This window comes from Falco cherrug, chromosome 12, assembly GCF_023634085.1.
Source record: "Falco cherrug isolate bFalChe1 chromosome 12, bFalChe1.pri, whole genome shotgun sequence".
Taxonomy (NCBI): Eukaryota; Metazoa; Chordata; class Aves; order Falconiformes; family Falconidae; genus Falco; species Falco cherrug.
In genome coordinates, this window is record NC_073708.1 from 6,550,894 (window position 1) to 6,569,574 (window position 18,681).

An 18,681-nucleotide genomic window follows, 5' to 3' on the forward strand; every position below is an offset into this window, starting at 1 on the left:
ACTACTTTAGGAAAAATAGTTTTTCACACAAATCTTCATATGCTCCTTTCAGCTCTCTAGAATCTGAAGATTTGGCTGTTCATTTGTATCCAGGAGCAGTTACTATTCAAGGTGTTCTCAGGAGGAAGACACTGTTGAAAGAAGGCAAAAAACCTACAGTAAGATTTTTAATTCATTTTCTCACCTTCTTCCTTTGTCCAGTTATAAATACAATAAAATGGCCATTGTACAACTAATTCAAGTGTCTGAGATCTCCTCTGCCTTGCTGGTTAAGGTTTAGGGTCACTGCTAGAGTTTGCATTCTTCTGTTTGGTGGATTTATTCAGTTTATATAACTACATCCACATTCTAGGGAGTGGAAGAGACTACAAAAATTTTTTTCAATTACAATTCAAAAAAGAGGAGCATGTTTTGTCTTCCGGAACGGTATGTGGATCCTAACAACTTACCAATAGGTAATAACCCTTAGCATTGCATTGCAGATGCTTGATTTTGAATTGTAAGCGAAAATACCTTATCGGATGCCTAAGAGATACCTTATGGCGTACATGAATTGGAAAAAAAAAAGGGACAAATGTACTCTAACCCAATGAAGTGTTCAATAAGGGTTGCAGAATGTATAGAGTAAGGCGCAGACGTTTTTTCTCAGAATAGTGAGGAAAGGCATATGTTCTTTCCGCTCTCTAGATTTTTAGTGCATTCATAGGCCTCCACGAATAACTAGAAACAGCAGCTTTGGAAACATGGCTGATTGTTTAGCTGGCAGTTAGTGCTGTCACGTTTTTGCAGAGTGATGCTTGCTATTTTACAGCGCAGTATTACAGAACATTTCACCTATCTGTTGCGCTTCTCGTTTTTTTTCTCTTTTCTCTCTAGGTAGCATCTTGGACGAAATACTGGGTAGCACTGTGTGGAACCCAACTCTTTTACTACGCTGCAAAATCTCTGAAGGCTACGGAGAGAAAACATGTATGTAAAACAGGCATATTCTAGTATCATCTGCCAAAATTAAAATGTGATTCCCTGATGTAAACACTGTGTGGTTCAGGACTTGTATGATTTCGAATCAGCGCTGTTCTGTCTTCCAGTCAGTCACACACCTCATATGGATATGCCCTAACGGAAATATCGTGCACGTTTATGTGCTACCCCAAGAACATCTGCTGTGCATATGCCATGCATCTCGTTGCGTTGGTTGGCCTTGTAAGGAAGGGAACTATGTCTTGGGTCCATTTGCTTTTCTAAGGTAGAAATCATAGCTTTTGATGATCTCTGAGTCTTGCAACAGTTGGTGGCTACTTAAAATCCAAACAAGCATTGATGTGGAAAGACTGAGAAGTCACTACATATGACATTAAGCGTGTACTGATTCCACATATGTGGTAAAATTAGACTACTGTCTTTTCCTGTTAAATCATGTAATCCCTTAACTACACCAGAGTACGGAACACTTCGTATGTTAAGCAGAAAGCTAACATATCGTATGATGCTGGCTTTCCTTGTGCCACAGCTTTATTTGAAAGAAGCTAAAAATACTTTGCTTATGTGAGGAAGTAGTAAAAGGATTTTCTGTAGGTGTTCCAGAGATGTTATGAGGTGTGTAGTTCCTGTTTTCACTGGTTAATTATAATGGAAAAGGATGCTGCCAGAAATTCTGTTAAGAAACCAGCTAAAATTTGAGGTACTTGGATCTTTATGTGAGTGCATTCCCTACGCAGAACTGTTACTTATAGTTGCATTGGCCAGCGTTTCAGTTTAATTTATGACAACTGTCACTGAAAAACATTTATTTTGCATAAAGCAAAGCTTATGTAATTTTACGAACCGAGATGTGCTTCTAGAATTTTTGTAAGGGGACTATCTTTATTTCTTTCTGGTACAAAATAGTGTGTTCTTGTCCTATTATGTTCAGAGGGTAGAGGCTTGAAGCTTAAGATTTCTGATTAATAGACTCCCGGACTCTTTGAACTTCCTGTGTGAGAAGTTTGCGTGTAATATTGTCTTAATCTGCAAAAAATGGTGTATTTTCCACTTTTATTGAAAGTAGCTCATTAGGAAATGGTATTCTAATACTCAAAGTAGTTTAATAATAGCTAATTGCTTGTAGAAATATTTGCATATTTTTTTTTGTCATCATCCCTCTACCTCACCCCTACTAGCTTTGATTGCTTAGGTGAAACTGAAACTGATCTCACTTAGTTTGGCTTGCCAGTTAAGACAATACTAGCCCAGACCAAAGGCCTGTTAGCCAGGCATCTGTGTCCTGGTGTCTTTAGCGAAGTGTATGTGTCTGGATGTATTTGCCTCCCCTGTCAGTGAAGCCCTTACAGAAGGAGTCTGTTCCAATAGAAGTAAAGGTAGCTGGAAAGAGCAGACGTATAAACTATTACAGGCAGAAATGCAAAGTATTAAAGCAAAGGAAAAAGAAAGGACCAAGAGAGAAGTTGTGCTGCCCTTATGTCACTAATGGTTAGCTTTTCGTTTTCTCTGGAAATGTTGAGAAATGGGAAAAAAAATTTTTGTAATGTCAGACTTTGTGCTCCTATTAGTGATGTGATGCTTTTAGGCTTTATGCCAAAATTGCATTTTGTTGTCTTTTAAGAGTAGAATATGCATTTGTAAGTCCCTCTTGTCTGCTGTCAAAGTACTGAATGATGGAGGAGTTTACCATGCTTGTACCTATTCAATCAGAAGCTTTTTCAGTATTGTATATAAATATTTCAAAACAATCTAAATAGCCTACAGGTTTAGAGAACTTGGAAGAATTGCATAGCTGGTAATTTTATTCTTTGAAATGAAATATATGGAATTCTTATGTGATCCACTTGCTTATATGTTTCCTGCAGAATCACAGTTTTAATCATTTAAATAGCCTTGCCCTTTCTTTAGGGAAAGTAAATGAAGTAAAAAAGTAACAAATGTAAACATTCAAGTCTGGTGTCTGATCCTCTTGAGTCTCTGTTTCTGCAAAAGCCTTCACTTTTATCTTGCAATGCAGTCATATCCATTTAGAATGCTCTTTCAGAAATTCTTTTCTGAACATATTGAAATGACTTAAAATTCCCCAAGTCACCGATGTGTTGAGATACCTACAATAACTAAGCTACTAGTGAACAGAGACTAGTGCTTACAAAGCTATAATCTGTCTCGCATCCTTATGTTCTTGTGTTTATTTGTCCACGGATGTGCCAGCAGACCAATAACAAAGTTTGCAGATAGAGGCTAGGAGACATTCAAGTCCATAATGCTGGCAGCATTACCCATCAGAAGCCCGCCAGCCTTATGGCTTGCAAATTCTGAGCAGAATTTGAGCAATGAGGTTCCCAGGAAGGGGAGGTGGCGGACCAGTAGTAAAAAGCAATGACTGTTAAAGCAGGTTTATTTCTTTTAAGTTAACTCTCTGAAATTGGACTGAACTATGCAGTGCAACCTTGGGTTTGGCTGTACACAGCTGGTGTCTTGCTTTTAGCTTTTGAGGGCAACAAACGTATTTTGTTCTGTTTCTGGATGTAAAGCATGTTATAAAGCTCAGGTCTCTGATTTGGTTTCCCAGGTGCAGTCACAGTTAAAATAACGCAAATACCTCTTAGCTATAGTTTGGATTATCTTTTATTTAAACAGGTAGTTCACAGTGGATACATTCATTCCTCTGGACAGAGTTTTAATCTTTATACTGAAATTCAAGTGGAAAATAAACTGGTAACTGCTGTGGAAGACTGAGGTTGGGGGATTAGGGGGAGAGCCTCCGGTTTATTAAACAGCCTAATAGTAGTTGGTTATAACTTTGTTCAGCTAGCCTACCTGTGTTGTGCTTTTAGCCTAGCTATTTTAGGATCATAGAATTGTTTTGGTTGGAAAAGACCTTTAAGATCATCAAGTCCAATTGTCAACCCAGGACTGCCAAGCCTACCACTAACCCATGTCCCCAGGTGCCACATCTGCACATCTTTTAGATATCTCCAGGGGTGGTGACTCTGCCACCTCCCTGGGCAGCCTGTTCCAGTGCCTGACCACCCTTTCAGTGCAGACATTTTTCCTAATACCCCATCTAAACCTGCTCTGGCACAGCTTGAGGCTGTTTTCTGTTGTCCTGGTACTCGTTAAATGGGAGAAGAGACCGACCCCCACCTGGCTACACCCTCCTGTCAGGCAGCTGTAGGGAGCGATAGGGTCCCCCCTGAGCCCCCTCCTCTCCAGGCTGAACCCCCCCAGCTCCCCCCCCCCCCCCCCCCCCGAGCCTGGTGCCCCGGCCCCTTCCCCAGCCCCTGCCCGGCTCTGGAGACGCTCCAGCCCCTCAATGTCCCTCTTGTCGTGAGGGGCCCGACACTGACCCCAGGGTTCGAGGTGCCGCCTCCCCAGTGCCGAGTGCGGGGGGCCGGTCACAGCCCCGCTCCTGCTGGCCACGCTGTTTCTGGTACAAGCCAGGATGCTGTTGGCCTTCTTGGCCACCTGGGCACACTGCTGGCTCACGTTTGGCCAGTGGTCGCCCAGCACCCCCCAGGTCCTTATCAGTTGGGCAGCTTTCCAGTCACTGCTCCAAGCCTGCAGGGTTGCTTGGGGTTGTTGTGACCCAAGTGCAAAACCTGGCACTGAGCCTTGATGGCGTAGATTTCCATCCGTTTCACTACAGGGTTATTGTACAAAGCCTCAGCTTTTGTTCTGGGATCCGTGAAGATGACTTGTCAAGTGTCATGCTTCAATTCACATTTGGTTGCATTTTCAGAAAAAAAGTTAATCAAGAGAGAATAAACTGTGGGTTTGGATAGTCAACCATCCGTAGACAGCTAGTGCATGGCTATATGTTCACTTTACCAATACTGTCCAGTGATATACCTAAGGGGTCAGTTCTGCAAAGTAAAGAGACTTGAGGTTAGATCTAGGTTTTGTTTTATTACTGTCCAGGTTAAATGCATGAAAAGCATGATGTGGTCTATTTGAAGCAGGTTTCTTTTTCAAAAGTTGATACATTTGAGATTTACTAGGTAGAATATTCCAAGCATCTTCTGGGTCCATCTGAACATCTGTCTTTTTAGCTTCCTTTCTCAAGACCTCTGTGACATGGAAAGGAACACTGGCAATGAAAAAGTCAGTCTGCTATGTAAAGTTTCCTGGCTGGGGCTGTTGTGGTAAATGTGTCTTGATTACAGGCATGCTTTTGACTATTCTGCTGCTGCTGCTGTTGCTTCAGGCAGCTGAGACTGAGGACTTGGAGTGCGCTGACACTCAAAGCTCTTCCAGGCTTATAATAGCCAATCTCTTTGGAAAATTACCTCATTAAAATCCCAGTGTAATCCAGCAAAAAGGGCAAGAAATCCCCCCCCCCCTCCCTTTTAGACACGGGCAAGCCAGCTGCTCTTCTCATGCCCGTGAGCAAAGACAAAGGAGTGCATCCAGTATAGTATGTATTCTAGATATGAATCTAGTCAAAAGGAAGAGGATGTTATATCTAGGTGGATGTGACAAACTTTATTGTGCTGCATCTACTCAGAAAGACTACTAAATATAATGAGTTTTGTGTTTTAAGTAGTGAACAGGTTTCAGTTACTACTACAGTAATGGAAGATTGTTTATAAAGAGAATGTGAACTTCAGAGCCCAGAGATGTGAAGCAGGAGAATCTAGGAGGAATGTGTGTAGAATGCTTAAGGTGTTTTATCTCGTATGCTGAAATGGTGCCCACAAACATGCTCCTGTGATAGCACTATAGCACTTGTGCGCCTTTAGAAAAGGCAATTAGTAAAACCAGCCAACTTAAAATCAGTCTTAAAGAAAGCATTCACCCTGTAAAATGTGCATACACCCAAAAAACCACTTTATAGTGATCAGGCTGGAAGAGTCTTGCCGATTTCTGTGACAACATAGCATGCAGAGTTTTTTTCCATGTTTGTAGGTCCTTGGAAAAGCAACAGAGACTTTTTGAGGCTTCGTGCTCGAACGTGAACCCGTCTTCATTCCAAGCCTTTCACTGCATGTTATGTTCAAAATTCAACCCATTTATTGGCACCCTAGTAAACTTGGTAGTTGTTGCTCAAGCACTTCCACTGAAATACCCTGATAAAGAATGCGGTCGTTCTAGCAAGTGTGTTCAGCCAGAGAAAATAATTGACTATTAGAAGGCTATGAAATCTCAACAAGAGGTGATGAGCGGGAGATTTGTAAGTGCCAAAAGATTGGAGTGAAAAGTCTGTTCACAGATTAATTCGGAGTTTTTGATTCAAAGATTTATGTATAAATGCCTTTGAACTCAGAACAACAACATAATTAGTTATGTGAAGCGTAGCAGCAGAGCTGTGTAGTTCTCTATGTGTAATAACTATCATTCCAGTGGTCTGTATATATATAAAAAAAAAAAGGCAAAGAGGAACCAGGAACATTAAATTACAATGAAGCTTTCATTCCCTTCATGTTAACAAAGCAGACTTGCTGTTAGCAAGGCTCTGTGCATCAGTGGAGAATGAACTGCCTTGGGGGACTGTGTAAACACGGAATACAAATCCAGCCATGCGCAGGGATGGAAAACTGACATGTGTTTCAAGTGATGATGGATTGATGCCGGCAGGAAACATTTTCCTTTTGTGGTGGAGCTTTTTTACTTTTTGGAGAAGTACGATGATTAACTAATTGTTTTGAGTAGAAGGAAAAAACAAGTGAGATCTAGGAGTTTGGATTGCCTGGTGATTTCACGCACTGGGTACCTGCTGTTATGATATATAACTAAGACAGGAAAGTGCAAGTGTGCCGTTTTCATGAAACTCTGGAAATTAGTGCAGTTCAAGAGGTAACATTGTTGATCTGTAACTTCTTAAAACTGCTTTGTGACTCAAATTTCCACCTCTATGAAGATGGCCTATTAATACATTGTGGGACTATTTGGAAATTTGCATTTTGCAGGTACCTTTTAAGTGTAAATTGTCAATCTTATTTTTCGAGGCAGTGTCTTCAGTGGGTCCATAACAAGTCCTGAATATATATGTTTTACTTTTTTTTTTAAGAACTCATGAGCTATATCCTTACTTTATTTCCTTTCCCTGTCTTTATTCCTTCTTTCAGATAAAATTATTTTAACATTTTTCAATACTGACTGGAATATTCAAAGAAATTTTCATTTCTGTTTGGAAGTTATCTTGTCCACAGGATTAATGTTAGGTGTAATTGCAGACTATTACAATAATTAATGCATGTTAACTTTGAAAATTGTGGCACAGACAAGTTCAGTTCTTCTGTGTTAACAGTGGAGGGATTAGCTTTGCCATTTGTTAATGCACCGTTTTTGAACTATATTATGCATACAAGTGTGCAATAATGTGGTGAGAAATGCTGTTGTATTCATACAGTGCAGTTTAGGTGTCTGTTGACATGTTTGGGGGGATTGTGATATTCCTTTTAATTTGTTTTGAATATCATTCATTATGGTAAGTTCTGCTTGCACTAATTCCGTATAAAATTCATAAACTTTCTTAGCCTTATGAAGTGCCATGCTTCCTTTGAAGCTATTCTGTGTCTTTAACAGTGTCACTGAGAACTGCCCTTTTGATGACTTGTTCTGCGTAGTGCTGTCAGTCTGGCCGAAGCTTCTTGTTCTATGTTAGTTTACATCTCTGCTTGTATTTTCAGTTCAAATCCACGCCGAGTAAGAATGTGTCAGTGGTGGGCTGGATGGTGATGATGGCAGATGACCCTGAGCATCCGGATCTCTTCTTACTGACTGATTCTGAGAAGGGTAAGCAATGCTAGCACCATGAGTGCGGTGATTCCCAGAATAAACATTTGCTTTGCTGAGGTATTCATAAGCAACTAAATGAAATTGGAAGGATGTTGTTACTTGTCACTTACTCAGTTGCTCTTTAACATGTCATGTTTGCCTTTTGAATGCTATGGGAACAATTGTCTGTGGAGAATCTTCACTAAGTTTTTAGAACTCTCCAAACTTCAACAACTCCAGTTCTGATTTTTATTGGAAGTGTTCATCTGCATTCTTTTAAACTATATTTAGCCCATCAGAGGCTATACATTTCACGTATGTGAAAATGTAAGTAACAATACATAAAAAAATTTCAATAGTCAGGTAATATTAGGTGCTTGACCAGTCCTCTCTCCTCTCCAAAAAAACCCAAACCACGTGTTCAAATGTTACCAGGGGAAAAAAACCAAACCCTAAGAGCTCTGGACTGTTTTGCAGAGAAGCCTTGATTTCTGTTACTCCAACATAGCGCCCTGGTTTCAGATTAAACTGTGAAGGAATTGTTACTTTTCCATAGCACTTCAAACTATGCAGAAAAAGCATCATTAGAAGTTCTGATAAAGGAGCTTAATGTTATTTATTACTTTGTCTTCTTCGAGTCTTAGTACGTTTTATTTCCAAGCATCTATTGTAGCACCACCGATATGTGGTGTACATTATGAATGCTTGTTAGCTTAAACTCAGCAAAATCAGCCTGAAATGTTTTTGTAATACTTGGCCTTTCTGAACCCAAGCAAGTGCTGGTATAACACCAAACGCTGACAATACTAGTCTGAAATGTATCAATATGTTAAGGAACAACTTTCAAATATTTTCAAATGTAGATTTTTAGAGTGCATTTCAGTGCTATCTTGCACTTCATTAAAAATTATGAAACGATCTTATAAACAAATCGCAGTAATAGCAACGAACAAAAAAGTTGTTGTATGGTTCTGACAAATATTTTGTTTTTCCCTGGTTGATGCTGGTGTCAGCTGAAATCTAGAATGCTGGAAAGGAAGACGGGCAAGCTGAAACTTCTCTCGCACTAGGTCAAATAATTAAGTTGCACCTGTGCCAAAGTGTAAAGTTACATGAACCTTCTGCTATTAAACATTTTCATAATGTTTTAATCTAGTGTTATTTGAATATGGGTAGGATTTAAGTGTATAGTATTTTTGATGGGGATTTATCAGTTTTTTCTCTACCCTTCTCACTTAGGAAATTCATATAAATTTCAAGCTGGAAACAGAATGAATGCAATGCTGTGGTTTAAACACCTGAGTGCTGCCTGCCAAAGCAACAGACAACAGGTGAGAACAAAATGTTGAAAAGGTGTATGAGCTGTTAAGAGCTCAGAACTGATAGATCTTCAAGACAACTGAGCTGTAACTGATGGCTTTCTATGAAGGCACATCAATTTCACATGCTTATTGATTTGCCTTAGCTTTTCTGTTTGTTCCTTTGCAAACAAGTCCTCAGAGCTTCTGTGGTAATGAACAAAGATTTGGGGCTAATTTGGGGCCAATTCAAAGCAATTGGGAAAATGGAAGGAATGCTCTAGAAGATCTGTCCAAGCGGCAGTATTTTTGTCATTCTCCATTTTCAAAAGGCTATTGTACAGTTACATAAAAAGCTGTAAACTGTAGCATTCAGCATCGATTCCAGATAACTCCCACAGTGCCATTTTGTCAGGTCTTGGGCATGCATGTTTTCTGTTGTTTGTACCTATTTCTAAAATGTATAACAAAATATTTTTGTCCTGGGTAACATTTGGCAGACTTTGAAAGCAGAAGTAGAATTTTCCATGACCCAAAAAGGAAGATAAGACTACTCCAACCCCTGTTAAATTCTGTTCCCATATAAATTCTTACTGACCTTTTCCATCAGTAAAATCTTGTTTAATTAACCACTTTGTCTTCCTGAACTCTCCCTTTTACTTTGCACACTTGTTTATGGTGTTCCCAGAGCAAAAGTACTGCTGAATTTCAAGGACCTTTCCAGATCCTTCTGTGCTTTCTTGTTCAGTTCTGCTTCTGAGAGAAATCTAAGGAGTAAGGAGGGTTGCAGAAGCTCCCTCGCAAGGGTTTGAGACAGTGCAAAAGAGACGAAATTTGTGTTCCTGGCTGGAGAATGTGGGAATAGCAGCGAAGAGTTTGCAAGAAAGTGGTGACTTCCAGGCAAGCCTGTAAACTGCCCTCTGAGGACAGCCTTTATTCAATTATGCTTAACAATACTATTTAATGCAAACTTGTTTAAAGCGTTCAGCCCCTTGCTTGTGCAAAAGCAGCAGGCATAAGGAGCTTGGCAGGGCCTTCTGTGGAAAATATGACAGCAAAGTGAAGATACGTGTAGGAGACTTTAAAAGAAAAAAAGGAGGGGAGCATTAATGAAAAAAACCCTACCACTGAAAGGCCAAAACCCTGCTACCATAATTTGTTGCATATTTTCTGTTTCCTGGCATGTTGCGTAGTCGTACTATATGGGTTCTTGCAGCATAGCTGCTGCCACAGAAGAAGCAGTGCTTTACGCAAACGTTGGGTTACAAAGGTTGGTTTACCAAATGAGTTGCAAGAAAATCCTCTAAAATTTTTCTTTTGATTGTGATTTGACTCCTGAACAGTGCTTTCAGTAGAGAGATGCCTTATGGTACTGTTCAAAATGGAAGATCTTGTTTGTTAACAGTATGACTGCCTAAGAAAGACTGGATGTTTAAATGTATTTTCAATAGAATATTCAACTGGGTAGGTGTCAATAATATTGGGAAGTATTATAATAGATACTATTTTTAATTGTAATGGTGGAACTTTAGCCCAGTTCATTATTCTTGCTTCTACAAGCCGCTGGTAAATGCAAAGCAAGAAATGCTTGTTTCCAGTCTGTCCAAACTGGGTATTTATTGACAGTCATCAGGAATGTGGGGGCTTTTTAATAATCTGAGTAAACAAGAGATGTTGTTGTCAGGCAAATTCCTGATGGGGAGAAAATGGGGGTATAAACTAATGTAATGCAAATTAGCTTTAATCTTCATAAAAGGGAGTGACGTCTGCAGCAGGCATTCAGGTTTCCTATGGGAAAAGCCCAGGCAAGTGTTTATGCCTCATTTTTTTTAAATTAGTCTTAAAAATACTAGAGGGCCTACATCAATCACTGACCTGTGTGTCAAGAATTCTCTAGCTGGGACTCAAGTGAGAAGCTTCTGCTTGTGTAGTTTGGTGCTGAGATTTATCATGTTAAGGTTGTTTGGCTGACAACGTAAATCTCATCAGAATTAATGAGATCCAGCGGCTTAATATTTTGGTTATACCTGTGTCTTCTACAGAAACGATAGCAGATTCTACAGCTCTTAAGTTTATTTGTTGAGCACTAGTTGCAATCCTCCTCCCTGTTTTTTGAAACAGAATGAGTTAAACGATGTGCGTTTAAACAGGTGGCTAGTCTGTGAAACAGTGGAGTGTAAGTAGCTACTACCTGAAGTAAAATCTGTTATTGTTTATATTTTTGTTTTCAGGTTCCTGCCAACTTGATGACATTTGAATAATAGGCGAATTCAAAAGAACCATCTCATAACTGAGAACGAGGTCCTGATGAAAAATGTGCCAGCTGTATTCTGTGCCAGAACAGAGCCCATCAACTCGATCTCTGAACTCTGGAGCCCTGAACAAAACCACTAATGATTGGGGAGCAGAGTCCCCCAAATTAAAAATGGAGTTGCAACATGAATTGCCATGGACCATGCTTCGTTATATTCTCTGAACTGACCTGTGGAAACCACTGCCTTAAAGAATGAAAGGAAAAACAACATGAGACACCAAACAGTGTGTGTGAAACTTCTGGCGGTGCTGTGCTTGAGTAAAATAGATTGTAGCTAGTTTGAGTTTCTTTTAACTTTATACTAATTTTGAATATAACTCACCTTTTTAGGCATTCTTAAGAAAACAAGTGAACCTGGTATTTGAGAGTTGTATAAAAGCTATGTATGGACCGGGTAAAAGAGGTACTACGCGTTTGAAAGATGTTGTTTAGACTATACTATACCAGGAATTCTTGATGGAAGCTTATCCCAGGCACGCTTAGCCTGGAGCAATGTTATTTCTCTCAGACCTACGAGTATAAGAAATGTTAACAACTGCAAGTTTAAAATAGCAGTAAGCTTGCAAACCTTAGTACTGTATGGGAGCCATATTCCCTATGAGTGGCACAAAGGCCGAGCACTTAGACGCCAAAAATTTTTTTGGTATGTTGTTACCTAATTCCTGGTTAAAAAACATAGTTCACATGGGTTTGGGTGGTCAGGGACTGTGTGTGGAAGAGAAAACTGAAAGCACTGTCGGGTCAGAACTGAGTGTTTTCTTCCCATGTGATTCTACACGTGTTATTCTCCTGCGTACGAAGGCAGAAAACCCAACATGGGGGTATAGCTCACGGAGACGTTTTACTTCTCTGGGTATCTGTTAATTATCAGTTAGGGACCACTGACAGTGTATGGTGTTTCGTATTATCACTGAAGATCTGCATTTAAAAAGATAGAGGCACAGTTTCAAGCTTTCATGTTCTTATTTGGCAATAATTGATTTTAGTATCTGTCTTGGTCAAAATAGTTGACGTTGTGTGGTATTGATAACACGGCCTAAAGCAGACCTTACGTACAGAAGCTCTTTTGATCTTCAGACAAATAATTAATTCATTAAAGGTAGGATAAGTAGGATAACCTAAGGAGAGAAAAGGTGTGGGACTACCAAAATTCCATCCTTGACAGGAGTAATTCTTGGTCACTGAAGTTACTCACGGAGAAAAACATTATGGTTGTAAAAAGGGAGCCATGCTTTCTGTGCGTGTTTTATGCTTAAGACTTTGATTCTTGCTTTATTTGGATTTCTTTGACGTCACCTAGATATAGTTTCCTGGTTGATTAGTCTTTCTTTAATCTTCAAAAATATTATCTTTGTAAAGCAAGGAAACATTGTCCAAAATATGACTCCGATATCAAAACTTTGAAGTCTGTGAAAAAGTAGTAACTGTTCCATGACATTGTGGTTTAGTGGCCGTAAATACGCTTGCAGATTCCACCATGAATACTCCTTTTTTAAAAAACAAACAAGCTACCTACCAGTCTGTGGCAGAGTTCTCTGACTATCTAATAAAGGTTTCTACTAGCAGTTACTAGTTTGAAAATGTACAGTTTGTTTATTGCACCGAAGTAGAAGCCTATAAATTCATGTTTTGGTTGTTTTCCAGAGTCAAATTAATCTCTTAATGGAAATGATTGATTTCTGATGACTGGGGGGGCAAAAAAAGAAGAATAATCCAATCTCACAGTAAAAAAACAAAACACAAAACCCCCAACCCCTTCTTGGTGATGTAAAGGGTAATAGGCTGGTTTATGTTTCCAAGAATTGTTCTTGCAAATTGGCACTTGGTAGAAAGAAAACAGTAGAAGGATGCTTCTGTCAGAACTGCACCACAAGCACCATGGGAATTTGTGTCCCTTTGCAGTTTTTCTTTGTTGTTGTTTTGATGGGGAATGAATAGTCTGTTCTGATCCTGAAGTCATGTATTTTGGGAAGGGGTTACTGGTGCTGGATCCCTCTGCAATTCACGTATCTCCCAAGTTTACCCATGTTGGGTGTGTAGCAAAGGCAACATCTTCATAGCCAGCGGTGTTACTGGAGTAGACTTTGCACAACTTTAGTTTTGGGGTTTTTTATGTTAAAAATGACTTAACGTGTGTTTCTTCTCAATGACTAAGTGTTTTTTTAACAGTGTGTGTACTTTTTTTAAGCGTTGTGGATAATAGCCTGTGGATTTTGAATTTTTAAATAAGCTATTATAGGTTTATTGCAGTGTAACTGTATTTGTTCTTCTGTTAGTGAAAGGAAACGTGCACCTGGGAGCCACAGCCTGACATCACCCAGCTTTGCTAAAGACAGAGCCAGGTCACAAGGTGTCATTTATATTTTTTTATTATTATTTTTATTTTTCCAGCTGTTTTGAGTTAGGTTTTTATGGTAGGAAGATGGTGAGGGAAACAGCTCACAAATCATCATTTAGTGAATTGTTGCTCTTACCAGCTTTCATTGTTCTTCGGCCTCCACTCTTCCTTGGTTTTCTACCCACAGATAATGCTGTTTTTCTGCCCACAGATATGCTGTTTTTCGTGGGAGAAATTGAGTGTTGTGGGAGGAGTTTCTTAAAATGTGTAGCCAGTGTAACTGGAGTGAGTAATGACAATGTGGAAAACATTATTGGCACTTGTTACAATGAGTAGTTCCCTACTTTCCTGTTGTTGATCTCCTATTTAGCCACCTAGTCCTACAAGGCAACACAGAAAGACTGAAATGTTACATATTTTGAGATAATTGGTGCTCAGGAAGAGGTGGTGGATTTGTTCCCCGAGGGAAAGCTGCCTCAGCTAACCTTGGAAAGACTGACAAGTCAAATACACTGTAAAGAACATAGTAATGCTCTTTCAAAAAAATGCAAAAAACAAACAAACAAGCAAAAGACTGAAATAATTAAAACCAGTGCTGAGAAAACAAGGACAGCAACAAGCTCTCGTATTTCAGGTAAGACTGTCATCCAGACTACTTCAGATAGTTGGCAGTTTCTCTTTTGACTTTTATTTTTAATATATTGCTCGAATTCTTTACCTTGTTAATAATTGCTGAAATACTTCAGCTTATGTTTGTCACTTTCATTTCTTAAAGTTTTGATATTTAAACTAAAGATGCCCCTTTACAGTTCCCTGTTTTGGAGGCGTGTGAGCAAAAAGTATTCAGAGTAGATCTTCCTAGCAAGACTTCACATGCAAATGTTAATCGTCTGCTGCCTGCTAACCTTTTTGTTAGCCAAGCAGTCTTGGGAAAGACTGGACACCAGGGAATGTCTGGTTTATGGAACTGGTGCAGCGCATTGGAAATACGTAACATTGCACTGATTATTGATTACTTACTGCTAACTTTTATCTTTCTAACTTACTCCATGCTGCTTTTGGCTAGGTTTTTCAAAACCTGACTTCCCTTCCAGTGTTCTCAGAAAGCAAGTAAGGAGATTTATTTTTGAAAAATTCTGATAATTTGAGTAAACACAGCTCATCCCAGACACGTATTTCATTTTGCAGACATTTCATGCTAGAGGGATATTACTCAGGATATTATGATTCATTAAATATTTAGGTGCAAGTTACAGGTATTAAAATGACAAATACTAATAAATGAATGCTCATAAATACTTACATGAATGAGCTTTAGCACCCAGCTTTAAATTGTGTTAGTTAGTTCTTTTAAATTACTGTGAAAAGCATATCCTACTTAAGAAAGATCTGAAAAGGAGAATACTGCAGTGGCAGACCTTATTGTCAGCTCTGCAGCTGCATTAAGCAGCCCCCTAGTTACGCAGATGTTTTAGCCCACTGCCCGAGGAATCGGTGCCTCTTTTGGGGAATCAGTTGATTAACTTTCCTCCTCAAAACGCTACTACAGAGCACTTGAACTTCTACCAAGAAAAGCGTTTCTAGAAGCATGCATATTTGAAAACATCTTGGGAACAAAAGGAAGCATAAAAAAACCAGCAGGATTCTATTAGTTGTTTTTTCCTCACTAGAAGTAAATGCATCTAATCTAATTTTGCATGCAATATCAGCCTCCTGTATTTGCGTTTATACAATTTCAACAATAAGTCTTCCTCTTTTGGCATCAGACATAACAAATGTTAAAAGGAAATGCTTTGCTTTCCAGCAGAAGTAATTGCAGGTTTTTGTGCTGCTAAGGCACTGGAGGAGGTGAGGTCCCTTTTGATAAAAGGCAAATTGATTTTGTGGTCTTGGTTAACTCTAGCAAATCCTGTCTAAATCAAGATAAGATAAATCGTGGGATGTTGCTGCTTCTGGCTCTTTCAGTGGCATTTTTCTTCATTCTTTGTCCTTTTTTTCGGTATGCTAACTCAACAGCATTACTAGTTCCAATCTTTTCCACGGCTGGCTGCAGTATGCTGCCTGTTGCAAGGACACCAGGGCTGGTACTAAATCACATCAGTTAATTCCTCATTCTCCCTACAAGGACAAGTTTTAAAAGTTCTGTTATTACTTAAGTATTGTGCTTTTTCTTTCATTTTTTCTCTAAAAGTGGCTTGTGCATAAGGTGATTTGGCTTGGGACAGGTGTCATTAAAAGAATCTGTACGAGTGGACATTGAATTTGTCTGTAGACCGTTATCCTATTTTTAAAACCATCATTCGAATTTGTAATGCATCAAGAGAGAGTGAGTGCTTGGATTTAAGGAGGCTTTTGTCAGTGCCTTATTATTAACTTGAAGACCAATTCCTTTATTTCAGTGCTGAGAGTACCACGGTGGCAGACCTGCGAACCATGTCCTTGATGTACCAAGGGGCAGTGTTCCTTGCAGTCGTTGCATTTCTGCGGCAGTTGGTAGTTTTGGTCAATGTGAAATAGTTGTGGCTTGAGTTGCTTTAGTTGTTTGTGGCTTTTTTTCTGTTTGAATAGCCTCTTTTTAGGAAAAATGCAGAGGTATTTGGTAGCTTGGGCTTGCTCAGCTTTTATCAGACCTAGCTCAGACTTCTTCAAAATTAATTTATTTCTATTCTGGTATGTCTCTAAATGGATTTAGTAGGAGAGAAAAATTGAAGAGGTTAGTCCAAGTCATGGTCTAGACCACATGAACTTAAGACCTCACATTATTAGAAAGGAGCTTGCTTTCCTCTCTCCCTTTTTGATTTAAACATTGGAGAACATTCTTAGGAGATTTATTTCTTACAAGCTTTTTGTTAACGTAAAATAAATACTACAGGAAAAAACTGTTTGGGGAAAGAGAAGGCTTGGATAAATCTTATTCTTTCTTAATATCCCATAAGCTCAGTTATGTATATTGTATTTCTCGTGCCAACACTGTAGAGAGTACTGTCCTTCACTGAAACAACTCCTAGAGATAGTTTTAGTAGCAAGACTTTATAAGCTTCGCATGGGGAAATGAGAGAAGGAATGTGTTGTTCTTCAGCAATTAAACATCTGTTTTCCTGGAACACATCCTTATAAAAACATAGCGGTTTTACTGTAGTTCTTATAAATCCAGGTGTCAGAATGGGAAGGATAGGTTGAAAATTCATCTTATTCTTTTTAAGAATCTTGAAAGACAATAGAAGGGTTAGGTCAGAGGGGGAAAGACCAGTTACTTAGTTTAGCCGTGCCTGTTGCAGAACAGAGCTGACAAGTTTTCTTGAAGTTACGTTGCTAAGAAAAAAGGTGTATGAAATGTAATGAAATGCAGGTTGTGGCTGTTAACCTGATCTTGCTCCAGTGACTAAAAGCATCGTAAATATTCTGCTTCCTTTGTGTGTTTGATTAGCATATTATTTCTCTTTATTTGGGTAGGTTCTGGCCTTCACACGTGTTTCCTGAAGGTATTTCTTACCATTCCAAAGCTGTTCATGGATGAAACTGAAAAGCAGTATAAATGGATTAAATGTTGAAATAAAGGTTTCTAGGGTGCCTTGTTTACAGGCACTTCTAGCTCCTCGGGTACAGGAGCATATCCATTCAATTACTACTGTACTGAAGTGTGAAAAGCACCAGGAAATCGTAGACAGTGTTTTATAATAATCCTGTGAGGACCAACCATCACTGGAAGGGGGGATCAAAGTTGTCATGCAGTAAACAAGCCATTTTTAATATTCCCTGCTGGCGTGAGGCGTTCTAGAGATAGAGGGATTGCACCATGATCTCGTTGAGTGATGTGCAATTTGGCTGTCCTCTAGCCTTTTTCTTCAACTTTTTTAATACTTTACTCTGTGTGTGTGTGTGAAAATTGTGTGTTTGCATAAGCTAGTTTAAATGAATTTAAGTACAGGTTTCAAAAATCTTTCCTACTGAAATAAATGATTTAAAAGATGGCCTGTGTCTGAAGTTTTGATTTCTTGTCAGAAAGCTGCATTGATACTGCATCCAGGTTTTGAAACACAGTCTGTGACTGTCTGTCAGAATGATGCTGACATCAGCTGGAATTTTATTAGCTTTTTTCAATGAACCTCTGAAATGTGGTACGTAAACATACCATTGTCTGTTGGTACAAAAGAAATGCAAAAACTAGCTGGAAAATACAGTTCGTTTTTCAAATCAGACGAGATTTATATTTGGTTGCAGATATTCTGTTAAATGATGTGGGGTTTTTCTCTCCATGGTAGTTTACCAGTTGTTTTTTGTCTGCCGTCACTACACTTATAGATGTAATAAATTTAAACTCACTGAAAGCAGTCATCAGGCAGATTGGTTCTAAACTTAAGAAGCGACTGCATGGAAGATGAAGTAAAACCAAAGAATGAATTAATAGCTTGCAAAGCTTTGTACTGCACTGGCTTTTTGTTTGGTGGTGCTCCTCTACTTTCTGTGCCTTTTAAAATCTGGTAAGCCTTACTGAACGGGGTCATGTAGCCCTCTGTGGGAAATGCTGTGGGGTCAGGCTGGGAAATGCCTGTCAGATTGTAAGCCTTGGGGTCCTTCTCTTTTTTCCTCCTTTGTTTTGGCGTTTTTTTTCCCCCTCTTAATGGAAGAATTCATTGCAAATGGATTTACAGAGAGGGAAATAAAGTAGATTTTGGTAAACCCCCTTTTTCTTAGTTCCAGATTACTGTTGGAGGAAATGCTTTGTGCTCGATAGTGTAAAAAGAAACACAGAATTAATTAGCTGGTGATTTCTGTTTTTCTCTTCTTGTTTTTTTTTGTATTTGTTCCTTTTCAAAGCTCTTTTTGTTACTCATCAGTTTCTGGCAAACAGTTTTTCTGATGAGCTGCTTTACTAATTTGAATGCTGACTGCCTGCTCTCAGGTGGGAGCCTGAGGTTGCGAGTGGAGAGGCACAAGCAGAGTGAAGTGATTCTGGGGTCAAATGCCTCTTCTCAGAAGAGATTTTTTTTTTTTTTTTTTTTCCTCCCCTGTTTCAACTGCATCTCTGT

The 18,681-nt window shown here is 39.1% G+C and overlaps 1 protein-coding gene across 6 annotated transcripts in view; it reads left to right on the forward strand.

Annotated features, from left to right (window-relative positions):
* RALGPS2 (Ral GEF with PH domain and SH3 binding motif 2) overlaps positions 1–17,622 on the forward strand; it is a 134,260-nt gene extending 116,638 nt beyond the window's left edge. For all 6 annotated transcript variants that reach the window (XM_055724484.1, XM_055724485.1, XM_055724486.1 and 3 more), the window contains 5 exons: positions 53–158; positions 877–969; positions 7,614–7,719; positions 8,941–9,032; positions 11,231–17,622. In XM_055724484.1, coding sequence (XP_055580459.1) covers positions 53–158; positions 877–969; positions 7,614–7,719; positions 8,941–9,032; positions 11,231–11,260 — 427 coding nt within the window. In that variant the 3' untranslated portion in view covers positions 11,261–17,622. The remainder of the gene's footprint in view (positions 1–52; positions 159–876; positions 970–7,613; positions 7,720–8,940; positions 9,033–11,230) is intronic.
* The last annotated feature ends 1,059 nt before the right edge of the window (positions 17,623–18,681 follow it).